Consider the following 15110-nt stretch of genomic DNA (forward strand, 5'->3'; position numbering starts at 1 on the left):
AACAAAACAAAACAAAAATCTGCTGTCAGTAACCTTAGTGTAGCGTGGACACGGTCAGTCAGCCAGGCCTTAGAGACCAAGGTTAGTTCAAAACTAAAATGCACCCCACGCGTCCTCAGCATCTTTGAAAATACTGGCTCAAAATCCCTTAAGTACATGTAGCCATAGTTAAGAAGCATTAAACTTGTCACTTCAGGAAATACTATGTTCTGGATCTGAGACTTTCATCCTTTTTGAACTGTTAGGCCACATTTTCTTCACTAGAAATTTTAAGCTAATTAACTACTTATCACACTTACTTCGTCTTTACATACACAGCCAACCTGCATTTTCTTTAAAAAGTACACTGTTAAATAGTAATACCTATTGTAGAAAATAGCCATGGGCAATTATAAATACATTTTCATTTCATCTTACCTCTTGCCTGGTCTGCTCTCCCATTAATTCTCAGTCTTCTAGCACATACATCAACTAGAATATCTTGCTTCTGCATCATTTACTGTATGAAAACCAGCTGCTGTAGACTTTAAGAACGATGTACATTATCCATTATAGTTGAAGGGGGTCAAAGGTTTAAGTGTCGCCACTGCATCTAACATTCTGCAGAATCAGAGGCATTGTGCATGCTGACAGTGGTTAAAAGGGTCTCAATTTTGCTGTCGTAAAAATGAAATCCCCACTTAAGCTGTTTCCTTCAAAAAAAAATTAACTAAAAGGGATTAATCAAATCTAAAAGAATCTTATTTTACAGCACTTACTATGTTAATTTAAAAACCAACATGCTGTAAAACTGTAAAATACTCATATATTACACACACACACACGCACGTGCACACAAAGACAAAATCATCCAGAACACACCCTCCCACCGCCCTCAAAAAAAAAAGTCAAATCAACAAATCAAAATTTTTATTTGCATGGCCAATTATCATTTGTACTCTTTGCAACTTTATTTTAATATCCCTTTAACAGGTTCTAAGCTTTTGTTGCACAGGGAATAAAAGCTGCAACACTGCAAACTTTCTTCAACAGGCACTCCCACAACACCTAAACATGAAACATGTAACGAATGACAACAGCACAAACGGAAATACTAAGTTCCACCATTCAACGTAGTTCACGACAGTGTCTTTAGGGTTCAGTTGAAGAGGGGGTAAACTCCTAAAAAGAGGGTCATTTTCCTTCCCCCATATTTTATAATGTCGGTGGTTTTAATCCGTATTTCTTTGCAACTTCTGTCTGGGCATGGGCAGCATCACAGAGTGAGTATAGATGAGCCATCTCCATTTCTGATTTGGCCAGGTTAATAGCTTTGTTGAACATGTCAATGGCTTTCTCCATGTTTCCTCTAAAAGAACAAAAATTTTAAATGTTTCAGATTCAACAAGCACTTCACAGAATGCAATGAAGTTTGTAAGTGAAGCTACATGGAGCCTGACCTTTAAGTTTCAACTATGACTCTAATAAAATGCTTCTTTATAACAAAATAATGCCTAGCACATAGAAAACACTCAATGAATGTTAGCTACTATTACAAATACTATATGCTTATATTATGCTACTTGTGGTCTTTGTTTACAGATAAGAACAGTGAGACTAGAGAAATTAAATGACTTATTTAAAATCATAATCATATCTGGTTCCTAAATTCTGCTTGTTTCTACTCCATCATGAGGCTCCTTTAGAAAGCAGTGACATAGCCTCAGAGAACATTACAGGTATTCAGGGGTCTTCACAGATCTGTGTGAGCCCTACCAGCATATCCCTACCCAACACTACTCCATACACACAGGTCTCCCTGAGTTCACTCATGCTCATAATGCTCAGATTATTTATTGCTTCTCTGCCTGATTCTCGCCAAATCCTCACCTTTTTAAGGCCCAGTTCAAATACAATATCCTCATGAAAAATACTCTCCCCTTCCCTCGCTAGAGGAATTGGCTGCTCCCTCCCCACTGTTCCCATGATTCTATTGTCATTCTATGCACAGTCAGATGAATATATATTGATATTTGTTTACACCACAGTCTTACCAGATCCTTACGGGACACCTTTCAATTCCCAGAACCTAGTACAATACTTGGTAGCTAGTATCCATTTTTTGAATAAATGGATGAATATGCTTGGTCAAAAAATATATAATTTACCTCTTACAGTCTAATTGTGATTAGGCTTTATATACTTGCCAAGAACCAAGAGCTATTTTAAAGTAAGTAGTACTGGCTGTGTATATATGCATACATGCATGTAATCTTACAATAAATACTGTATTAAGTCCCCACTATATATATGCCAGTTAGAATCTAAGAAGTACAATGTACCTCTGGGGTGACTGTACTCAATCTCCTACTACATATATTGATATGGTATATAATAGACTTAATTAAAAAGAAAATAACTTTGAGAGTTCATGTTCAGATATTAGGTAGACAGATTTGCTAAATCCTAGGATAATCAGCAATTTCATTCATTCACATTCACTTATCTATTTGTAAAGCAGGATTCAGAATGGATTTCTTAAAGTACAATTAACACACAAAATTCATCAAACCCCCATAAATCAGGGGTCCTTAACCCAGGCTCTATGAACAACTTATATGCAAAGAGTTTTTGTATGTGCATTATTTTAGGAAAAATCCACAGCTTTGCTCAAAAGATTAAGAACTATTACCCCATCATATTCTAGTATGAGAATATTTTACATACATTAACAAACTGGCAAATAATATTTATATGCAACTGTCAGTACAGATGGATCAAAAGGATCACAGAAATTTTCATCAGCCTATATATATTCTGCCTACTCTGGAGCAGAAAGACAGAGGACCCCAGAAGTGACGGCATGACAGGTTATTAAGACAACTCCTACTAGTTCCTGACAAGCGATGGTAGCAAGATCTGTTACTTTTGGCATCAGTGAAATATGGGCTCATGTCCTCTTCCTACTACCTGCTCACCATGTAACCTTGTTAATTTAACCAGTCTGGGCATCAGTTTCTACACTCTTCAATTAAATGGAGGATCATATAACCTCAACCTTTATAAAGACTGGGGTAAAAATCAATTGAAATAATATTTGGAAAGCACCTAAAGTTCAGTAAGTACATGGCCTAGAGTAGATACTCAAATGGATGGCAATGCCAGTATCCAGATGATATGCTACACTAAATTCTATGGCATAAACAGTTATCACCTATTAATGGTGGATCTCAAGTGCAACTCTGGATAAACATTTACAGAAAACAAGAAGTTACAAGAAAGTCAGAATTGCAAAAATTCTTATCCAACTCCCTGATTTTAAAGAAAACTCAGGGGCTCAGAGGTGATGCTGCAACTTGCCTAGCCACTTGGCTGTAGCAGGATCTAAGTCTTCGGGCAACGCGGCTGCCAATCCTTATGCTACACTGCACTGCCTAAGTACACTGCAGATGTTTTTTTCCCTCCAACAGAAATAATACAGGAGAACGGAGGAAAAAACACACAACAGGTATTGGAGAAAGATCAAGTTTCCCTTTCTAATGTATATGCCTGACTTAAACAACTTTTAAGTGTGACTTTTAAACTGGAAGAATAATTAAACAAGGCAAATCAAAGTTGTATAGTTTCAAGGGAATATTGCCTCAAAAGGCACAACACATTAAGACTTAAAAATTTAATGATTATTGACAATAACCTGTCTATAATGAGAAGAATGAAAAGATAAATATGGAGATGCCCTAACTTTCCTAAGGACAGACTCTAGAAGTTACCTTTGTACTTCAATAGTTCCCATGGTTTCATATGCAAAATCACATTTATTGTCAATTTCAATAGCCTTGCTGATAAGCTCCAAACCTCTATCCAGATCTTGCTTCCACTGAAGTTGAAGTAAACTGCAAATGCAAAACAGCAGTCAGATGTGACCATGGCCCAGTATCAATTCGGCTCTCAATGAATTTATAATTTAATTTACAAGGAAAAACAAAATCTAAAACAGTACAGAATCAGCATCAAATTGGTTTTTTCCCCTCAATTTACAGTGGTTTTGTAGTCTAAATTCCTTAGTATGAAAAGAGTGTCCAATGGTCTAGGCTCTATTATTAACTTACTTTGCACAGCTTAATGTTTTACTCTGTATAAATTTAAGTGAAGTTTTAAAATGACAATTCAAGTATACTAGGACAGGAAAAACTTATTTTACATGTTTCCTATTTTGATACAAGTAACACCTGACAGGATGTTCAGAAATGAAATCCTTAAGCTAGGGTGAAAATAGCATATTTACTAATTATTGTATAATAATGAAACATAAGTAAAAGAAAAAGTAAGTGAAGCATCCACAGCATTAAGAAATTTTTCAGTTAACACTGACACTCTCTACCACAGTCCCCTTTCTCAGCGACCAAAAGAAATCCATCTTACTACTATGCAAGAAATTTAGTTTCTTACTGGAACAGACAGACCCACAAAAATACATACCCTTTATGAACGTATGTTGTGGCATTATCTGGTTCCAAATTAATACATTTATCATACATTTCATCAGCTTTACCAAACTGTTGTTGATCTGTTAATGCCTATGTGAAGAGATACTTCAGTTAAATTTAGTTAAACTGTCACCCTAAGCAATTAAAAGTATACTGCTTATTAATTATTAAAATTTACTTCATGTAACCATTCATTACCAAATTATTGTTTTGGGGATTAAACTTATTTAAAATGTTACATCTTAATTATTGGGGTTTTTACATAGCAGCATTATAAATATGAAATCTTAACTGTTCTCTCTCTTTATTAAGTTTGTTAGTAATTTGCAAAGGAGAAGATCTAATAAACTCTAGAATACAGAAAATCCCACTCTTGGTGCAAGTTCTAATATCAGATTCTCACAGGTACATTCACGTCACTTATTCATAATTTATCATAATATATCCTAAGGGAATTACTTTAAAAACAATACTCATTTGGAAGGATAAGTTCAGATAGGTATGTTAACTGTTACCAGAGTCATTCCTTAAAAATGATTGGTCAAAGAAAGAAAGCAGCTACAATCAACTGTTTGAAGGCAAATCCCATGGCAGAAATGGAAGGCTTGGTTATGTGGATACCAGATCATGCTGATCAAACTGTAACTCTGAGAGTTAGCTGGCATCTAAGCTCAAGCTTCAGGGTTCAAAGAAAAAAGTCATACTATGTAACTATATATAACTATATATAACTCTCTCTCTATGTATAAATAAAATTTGCTATATATAGTGAAGCAAACATCAGAAGAGGGACCAAAAGATAGAAACTTTGGTGCAAACAGACTTGTAATAATGCTAGTGCTGATAAGATGATGCTCAAGTAGGGCTTCCCTGGTGGCACAGGGGTTGAGAATCGCCTGCCAATGCAGGGGACACAGGTTTGAGCCCTGGTCCAGGAAGATCCCACATGCCGTGGAGCAACTAAGCCCATGCACCATGACTACTGAGCCCGCGTGCCACAACTACTGAAGCCCATGTGCCTAGAGCCGGTGCTCTGCAACAAGAGAAGCCACCGCAATGAGAAGCCCTCACACCACAACGAAGAGTAGCTCCCGCTCGCCGCAACTAGAGAAAGCCCGCGCAGCAACAGACCCAACACAGCCAAAAATAAAATAAGTAAATAAATTTATTAAAAAAAAAAAAAAGATGATGCTCAAGTAAGCCAAAACCTGTTTTGAAGGTAACATAATGAGAGAGAAATGTACAATCATGAAACCTCTGCAAAAGAGTTGTTCCTAGTATTTGGTTTCTTTAAAAGCTAGTCAGTGGCCTTTGCTCTTTTAGCTGCTTATAGAAATCTGCACCAAAAAAGCCCTTCTGAATTTCATTTCAGTGATGAAGATGGTCCTGTCATCTTCTGGCTTGTTCCTAATTAAATATAAGCCCTAAACCCAAGTGTACCTATTCAATACAAACATCATACAATTATAATGTGTATTTGTCCTATTTTAACTTCTATATATTCTATAAAATTTTATATAGTACATGCTTTCACAATTAACAGAGCATGTAGTCAGCAACCAATGTATCATTTTTTTTTCTATCTAGGAATTATAAGAACAAAGACTGAGCAGATAAGATTTCAAACTGAGGTTAATGAATTCCTGGGTTGCAGAAGTAAACCCACACACCTATGGTCAATTAATCTTCGACAAAGGAGGCAAGAACATAAAATGGGAAAAAGAGTCTCTTCAGCAAGTCGTGCTGGGAAAGTTGGAGAGCTGCATGTAAATCAATGAAGTTAGAACACACCCTCATACCATGCACAAAAATAAAGTCAAAATGCCTTAAAGACTTAAAACATAAGACATGACACCATAAAACTCCTAGAGGAGAGCGTAGGCAAAACATTCTCTAACATAAATTATACCAATGTTTTCTTAGATCAGTCTCCCAAGGCAATAGAAATAAAAACAAAACTAAACAAATGGGACTGAATCAAACTTACAAGCTTTTGCAAAGCAAAGGAAACCATAACCAAAAAGAAAAGACAACCTACAGAACGGGAGAAAATATTTGTAAATGATGAGACAGACAAGGGCTTAATCTCCAAAATATACAAACAGCTCATATAACTCAACAACAAAAAAAACAAACAACCCAACTGAAAAATGGGCAGAAGACCTTAATAGACATTTCTCCAAAGAAGACATACAGATGGCCAGCAGGCACACGAAAATACGCTCAACATCGCTAATTATTAAAGAAATGAAAATCAAACCTACAACGAGGTACCACCTCACACCAGTCAGAATGGCCATCATTAAAAAGTCTACAAATAACAAATGCTGCAGAGGGTGTGGAGAAAAGGGAATCCTCCTACACTGCTGGTGGGAATGTAAATTGGTACAGCCACTATGGAAAACAGTACGGAGGTTCTCAGAAAACTAAAAATAGAATTACCATATGATCCAGCAATGCCACTCCTGGAAATATACCTGGACAAAACTATAATTCAAAAAGATACATGTGGGGGTGGAGTCAAGATGGCATACTAGGAGGACGCGGAATTTGCGTCTCCTCACAACTAGGGTACCTACCAGGCACCAGTGGGGGACCATGGACACCTAAGGGGACAGGAGGAACCCCCAGCGACCGGGTAGGATGTGGGGCGTGGGGGGAGTGAAGGGGGAGGAGAAGTGGAGGTGGGATGGGACTGGTGCCCCTGAGGGGCGGCTGGGGGAGGGGAAGGGATCCCACACCCGAAGGGGAAATTGGGGAACCACTGGGAGGGCAGAGGATCAAAAGGGAGCGTGGCCAGGTTTCCCCTGCCCCCTTGGGCCCCCAGGAACCTACTGAGATATGGGCCTGATCCTCTGCCCACCTAGGCCCCCTCCAGCCAGGTGGGTCCTGAGGGAATGGGAGGCAGGGAAGGGGAAGCAAAAGTAAAGGCCGGGGGCTTCCCTGGTGGCACAGTGGTTGAGAATCTGCCTGCCAATGCAGGGGACACAGGTTTGAGCCCTGGTCTGGGAAGATATCAGATGCCGCGGAGCAACTAGGCCCGTGAGCCACAACTACTGAGCCTGCACGTCTGGAGCCCATGCTCCGCAACAAGAGAGGCCTCAACAGTGAGAGGCCCGCACACCGCGATGAAGAGTGGCCCCCACTCGCCGCAACTAGAGAAAGCCCTCGCACAGAAATGAAGACCCAACACACCCAAAAATAAATAAATTTATAAAAAGAAAAAAAAAAAAGTAAAGGCCAGACCTATGGAACTGGCACCTCTGAGGGGTAGCTGGGGGAGGGGAGGAGTTCCTACACTCAGCGGGACCTACCCAAGGTTAGGAGTCCAGCAGCGACGGGGGAGACCCTGGGGGAGACAGTGGGAAAGGGGTGCGAAGGAACGGAAGGGAACACGGCCAGTGCTTTTCCTGTACATTTAGGCACCGGGGAGCCTGTTGGGCTCCCAGGCCTAATACTCTGCCCTCAGAGCCTCCCTCCTGCCCTACACAACCCAAGCCCCGCCCCTACACCCCACCCACGGCCCTACCTCTACACTCGGAGATCCCCTCCAATACGCTGGGCCTAAACCCCACCCACACACCCTCACTCAGGGCCCTACCTCCAAACTCTGGAACTCCACACGCCAGAGGCCCTCCTTTGGACATACTGCCTCTCCCCTTCCTTGATCACTCAGGTCCTAAGCAGAGGCCCCGCCCCATGCTCAAATGACAACCCCCCAACCTGCCTAGGTCCCGCCCCACCCTAAACCCTGCCCCTGCCTAAGTCCCACCCCACCTAAGCTCTGCCCCGACAGCCAAGGCTTTTTTTTTTTAATTTTTCTTTTTTCTTCTTTTAGATTGGGGTTCTGTTTTACCTTGTTGATTCACTGTTGTTGATTGTTTTATATTATTATGTTTCCTAATAAATCTTTTATTTTTCTAATTTTATTTTATTCTTTATACTTTGTTAGTGATCTCTCCTTTTGGCTTGTTCCCCCCTCCCCTTTTTGTTTTCTTTTTTCTGGTGTGGTTTTATTTTATGTTGTTGCAGTTGGTTCAATTATAGTTTTATTTTTCCTAATATATTTTTTATCTTTCGAATTTTATTTTCTTTGATACTGTACTGCTCCTTTTTTTCTTTCTTTCTGTTTTTTTTTCTTACCGCACCACAAAGCTTGTGGAATCTTGGTTCCCAGGCCGGAGGTCGGGCAACGAGCTCCTGTGGTGGGAACTCTGAGTCCAAACCACTGGACTAACAGAGAACCTCAGACCCCAGGGAATATCATTCGGAGTGAGGCCTCCCAGAGGTCCTCATGTCAGCACCAAGACCCAGCTCTATCCAACTGCCTGCAAACACCAGTGCTGGACGTCTCAGGCCAAACCACCAGTAAGACACAAATCCAGCACCACCCATCAAAAAAAAATGAAATGACAAAAAAATACGTTACAAACAAAGGAGCAAGGTAAAAACCTATAAGACCAAATAAATGAAGACGAAATAGGCAACCTACCTGAAAAAGAATTCAGAGTAATGATAGTAAAGATGATCCAAAATCTTGGAAACAGAATGGAGAAAATACAAGAAACATTTAACAAGGATCTAGAAGAACTAAAGAGCAAACAAACAGTGATGAACACCACAATTACTGAAATTAAAAATACTCTAGAAGGAATAAATAACAGAATAACTGAGGCAGAAGAACGGATAAGTGACCTGGAAGATAAAATGCTGGAAATAACTGTCAAGGAGCAGAATAAAGAAAAAAGAACGAAAAGAATTGAGGACAGTCTTAGAGACCTCTGGGACAACATTAAATGCACCAACATTCGAATTACAGGGGTCCCAGAAGAAGAAGGGAAAAAGAAAGGGTCTGAGAAAATATTTAAAGAGATTATAGTCGAAAACTTCCTTAACATGGGAAAGGAAATAGACAATCAAGTCCAGGAAGCACAGACAGTAAGTACCATAAAGGATAAACCCAAAGAGAAACATGCCAAGACACATATTAATCAAACTATCAAAAATTAAATACAAAGAAAAAATATTAGAAGCAACAAGGAAAAAGCAACAAATAACATACAAGGGAATCCCCATCAGGTTAACAGCTGATTTTTCAGCAGAAACTCTGCAAGCCAGAAGGAAGTGGCAGGACATATTTAAAGTGATGAAAGGGAAGAACCTACAACCAAGATTACTCTACCCAGCAAGGATCTCATTCAGATTCGATGGAGAAATTAAAACCTTTACAGATAAGCAAAAGTTAAGAGAATTCAGCACCACCAAACCAGCTCTACAACAAATGCTAAAGGAACTTCTCTAGGCAGGAAACACAACAGAAGGAAAAGACCTACAATAACAAACCCAAAACAATTAAGAAAATGGTAATAGGAACATACATATCGATAATTACCTTAAACGTGAATGGATTAAATGCTCCAACAAAAAGACATAGGCTGGCTGAATGGATACAAAAACAAGTCCCATATATATGCTGTCTACAAGAGACCCACTTCAGACCTAGGGACACATACAGACTAAAAATGAGGGGATGGAAAAAGATATTCCATGCAAATGGAAATCAAAAGAAAGCTGAAGTAGCAATTCTTATATCAGACAGAATAGACTTTAAAATAAAGACTATTACAAGAGACAAAGAAGGAGACTACATAATGATCAAGGGATCAATCCAAGAAGAAGATATAACAATTGTAAAGATTTATGCACCCAACATAGGAGCACCTCAATACATAAGGCAAATGCTAACAGCCATAAAAGGGGAAATCGACAGTAACACAATCACAGTAGGGGACTTTAACACCCCACTTTCACCAATGGACAGATCATCCAAAATGCAAATAAATAAGGGAACACAAGCTTTAAATGATACATTAAACAAGATGGATCTAATTGATATTTATAGGACATTCCATCCAAAAACAACAGAATACACTTTCTTCTGAAGTGCTCATGGAACATCCTCCAGGATAGATCATATCTTGGGTCACAAAGGAAGCCTTGGTAAATTTAAGAAAATTGAATTTGTACCAAGTATCATTTCTGACCACAATGCTATCAGACTAGATATCAATTACAGGAAAAAAACTGTAAAAAATACAAACACGTGGAGGCTAAACAATACGTTACTAAATAACCAAGAGATCACTGACGAAATCAAAGAGAAAATCAAAAAATACCTAGAAACAAATGACAATGAAAACACGACGACCCAAAACCTACGCGATGCAGCAAAAGCAGTTCTAAGAGGGAAGTTTAGAGCAATACAAGCCTACCTCAAGAAACAAGAAACATCTCAAATAAACAACCTAACCCTACACCTAAAGCAATTAGAGAAAGAAGAACAAAAAACCCCCAAAGTTAGCAGAAGGAAAGAAATCATAAAGATCAGATCAGAAATAAATGAAAAAGAAATGAAGGAAACTGTAGCAAAGATCAATAAAACTAAAAGCTGGTTCTTTGAGAAGATAAACAAAATTGATAAACCATTAGCCAGACTCATCAAGAAAAAAAGGAAGAAGACTCAAATCAACAGAATTAGAAATGAAAAAGGAGAAGTAACAACTGACACTGCAGAAATACAAAGGATCGTGAGAGATTACTACAAACAACTGTATGCCAATAAAATGGACAACCTGGAAGAAATGGACAAATTCTTAGAAAAGCACAACCTTCCAAGACTGAACCAGTAAGAAACACAAAATATAAACAGACCAATCACAAGCACTGAAATTGAGACTGTGATTAAAAATCTTCCAACGAACAAAAGCCCAGGACCAGATGGCTTCACAGGCGAATGCTATCAAACATTTAGAGAAGAGCTAACACCTATCCTTCTCAAACTCTTCCAAAATATAGCAGAGGGAGGAACACTCCCAAACTCATTCTACGAGGCCACCATTACCCTGATACCAAAACCAGACAAAGATGTCACAAAAAAAAGAAAACTACAGGTCAATATCTCTGATGAACATAGATGCAAAAATCCTCAAAAAAATACTAGCAAACAGAATCCAACAGCACATTAAAAGGATCATACACCATGCTCGAGTGGGATTTATCCCAGGAATGCAAGGATTCTTCAATATATGCAAATCAATCAATGTGATACACCATATTAACAAATTGAAGGATTAAAACCATATGATCATCTCAATAGATGCAGAAAAGGCTTTTGAGAAAATTCAACACCCATTTATGATAAAAACCCTCCAGAAAGTAGGCATAGAGGGAACCTACCTCAACATAATAAAGGCCATATATGACAAACCCACAGCCAACATCATCTCAATGGTGAAAAACTGAAACCATTTCCTCTAAGATCAGGAACAGGACAAGGTTGTCCACTCTCACCACTATTATTCAACATAGTTTTGGAAGTTTTAGCCACAGCAATCAGAGAAGAAAAATAAATAAAAGGAATCCAAATCGGAAAAGGAGTAAAACTGTCACTGTTTGCAGGTGACGTGATACTATACATAGAGAATCCTAAAGATGCTACCAGAAAACTACTAGAGCTAATCAATCAATATGGTAGAGTAGCAGGATACAAAGTTAGTGCACAGAAATCTCTTGCATTTCTATACACTAAGGATGAAAAATCTGAAAGGGAAATTAAGGAAACACTCCCATTTACCATTGCAACAAAAAGAATAAAATACCCAGGAATAAACTTACCTAAGGAGACAAAAAGACCTGTAGGCAGAAAACTATAAGACACTGATGAAAGAAATTAAAGACAATACAAACAGATGGAGAGATATACCATGTTCTTGGATTGGAAGAATTAACATTGTCTAAATGACTATACTACCCAAAAGCAATCTAAAGATTCAGTGCAATCCATATCAAACTACCCATGGCATTTTTTACAGAACTAGAACAAAAAATTTTACGATTTGTATGGAAACACAAAACACCCCGAATAGCCAAAGCAAGAGTGAGAAAGAAAAACAGAGCTGGAGGAATCAGGCTCCTGGACTTCAGACTCTACTACAAAGCTACAGTAATCAAGACAGTATGGTACTGGCACAAAAACAGAGATATAGACCAACGGAACAGAATAGAAAGCCCAGAGATAAACCCACGCACATATGGTCACCTTATCTTTGGTAAAGGAGGCAAGAGTATACAGTGGAGAAAAGACAGCCTCTTCAATAAGTGGTGCTGGGAAAACTGGACAGCTACATGTAAAAGAATGAAATTAGAACACTCCCTAACACCATACACAAAAATAAACTCAAAATGGATTAAAGACCTAAATGTAAGGCCAGACACTATAAAACTCTTAGAGGAAAATATAGGCAGAAGACTCTATGACATAAATCACAGCAAGATCCTTTTTGACCCACCTCCTAGAGAAATGGAAATAAAAACAAAAATAAGCAAATGGGACCTAATGAAACGTAAAAGCTTTTGCACAGCAAAGGAAACCACAAAAAAGACAAAAAGACAACCCTCAGAATGGGATAAAATATTTGCAAATGAAGCAACTGACAAAGGATTAATCTCCAAAATTTACAAGCAGCTCATGCAGCTCAATATCAAAGAAACAAACAACCCAATCCAAAAATGGGCAGAGGACGTAAATAGACATTTCTCCAAACAAGATATACAGATTGCCAACAAACACATGAAAAGATGCTCAACATCACTAGTCATTAGAGAAATGCAAATCAAAACCACAATGCGGTATCACCTCACACTGGTCAGAATGGCCATCATCAAAAAATCTACAAACAATAAATGCTGGAGAGGGTGTGGAGAAAAGGGAGCCCTCTTGCACTGTTGGTGGGAATGTAAATTGATACAGCCACTATAGAACAGTATGGAGGTTCCTTAAAAAACTAAAAACAGCACTACCATAGGACTTAGCAATCTCACTACTGGGAATATACCCTTAGAAAACCATAATTCAAAAAGAGTCATGTACCACAATGTTCACTGCAGCACTATTTACAATAGCCAGGACATGGAAGCAACCTAAATGTCCATCAACAGATGAATGGATAAGAAGTTGTGGCACATATATACAATGGAATATTACTCAGCCATAAAAAGAAACTAAACTGAGTTATTTGTAGTGAGGTGGATGGACCTAGAGTCTGTCATACAGAGTGAAGTAAGTCAGAAAAACAAATACCATATGCTAACACATATATATGGAACCTAAAAAAAAATGGTTCTAATGAACCTAGGGGCAGGACAGGAATAAAGATGCAGACGTAGAGAATGGACTTCAGGACACGGGGAGGGGGAAGGGTAAGCTGGGACGAAGTGAGAGAGTAGCACTGACATATATACACTACCAAATGTAAAATAGATAGCTAGTGGGAAGCAGCTGCGTAGCCCAGGGAGATCAGCTTGCTGCTTTGTGAGCACCTAGAGGGGTGGGATAAGGAGGGTGGGAGGGAGACACAAGAGGGAGGGGATATGGAGATATACATATGCATATAGCTGATTCACTTTGTTATACAGGAGAAACTAACACAACATTGTAAAGCAATTATACTGCAGTAAAGATGTTAAAAAAAAAAAAAGAAGATACATGTACCCCTATGTTCATAACAGCACTGTTCACAATTGCTGAAACATGGAAACAACCTAAGTGTCCATCAACAGATTAATGGATAAAGAAGATGTGGTACATATATACAATGGAATACTACTCAGCCATAAAAAAGAATGAAATAATGCCATTTGCAGCAACATGGATGCAACTAGAGAATATCATACTAAGTGAAGTAAGTCAGAAAGAGAAAGACAAATACCACATGATATTACTTATATGTGGAACCTAAAATATGGCACAAATGAACCTGTCTACAAAAAGGAAACAGACTCACAGACATAGAGAACAGATTTGTGGTTGCCAAGCAGGAGCGGGAGAGAGGGACGGACTGGGAGTTTGGGGTTGGTAGATGCAAACTATTACATTTAGAATGGATAAAGAACAAGGTCCTACTGTATAGCACAGGGAACTATACTCAATATCCTGTGATAAACTATAATGGAAAAGAATATATTAAAAACAAACAAACAAAAAAAGAATTCCTGGGTTGTACTTCATACTGCAGAATTTCAACCCCTAATAATGCAGTGATGGTAGGACTTTTACATTAATAGATCCAACACAATCAATCAATCTTCTATAGTCCCTCTCAATAAACCCTCAAAATGAAAGTTTTATCCTGTGGAACTTTTCTTATAACTGGACTAAAGATAACATGAAGGAAATTAAAAACAAAACAATCAACCCTAAGAATGTCTGGAGGTAGGAGTCTAATACAGATGGTCATTTTTAAATGCTTCCTATTTCTGTGATGTTTGGGGGTATAAGGAGGGAGGGGAACAACATTTCTTTGGAATAAGAAGAACAAGAGAAAATATACAGTTTTGAGATGGCTGGTTTTTGAGATACCAAAAGCAGCTTTCAACTTAAAGACTAAGAAAGAAACAGTCATTCAGAGATCATTTAGTTAGAGGAAAAACTCGTAACTGTGGCTATAAGAAGTTAATCATTTTCATTTAAATGGATGATTTAAAATTAATAAATAAGTTTTCAAAGACTTCAAACTATAATTTAAAAAGTGGGGCTTCCCTGGTGGCGCAGTGGTTAAGAATCTGCCTGCCAATGCAGGAGACACA

At 38.3% G+C, this 15110-nt stretch overlaps 1 protein-coding gene across 1 annotated transcript in view; it reads right to left on the minus strand.

The window, feature by feature from the left end:
- Positions 1–906: 906 nt before the first annotated feature.
- The window catches only part of TOMM70 (translocase of outer mitochondrial membrane 70), a 42869-nt gene continuing 28665 nt past the window's right edge, over positions 907–15110 (minus strand). Inside the window, exons 10-12 of the mRNA XM_061194073.1 lie at positions 4459–4556; positions 3750–3872; positions 907–1348 (exon numbers count right to left, since the gene is read on the minus strand). Of these exons, the coding sequence (XP_061050056.1) occupies positions 1195–1348; positions 3750–3872; positions 4459–4556 (375 nt within the window). The 3' untranslated portion in view covers positions 907–1194. The remainder of the gene's footprint in view (positions 1349–3749; positions 3873–4458; positions 4557–15110) is intronic.

Source organism: Eubalaena glacialis, chromosome 6 (assembly GCF_028564815.1).
Source record: "Eubalaena glacialis isolate mEubGla1 chromosome 6, mEubGla1.1.hap2.+ XY, whole genome shotgun sequence".
Taxonomy (NCBI): domain Eukaryota; kingdom Metazoa; phylum Chordata; class Mammalia; order Artiodactyla; family Balaenidae; genus Eubalaena; species Eubalaena glacialis.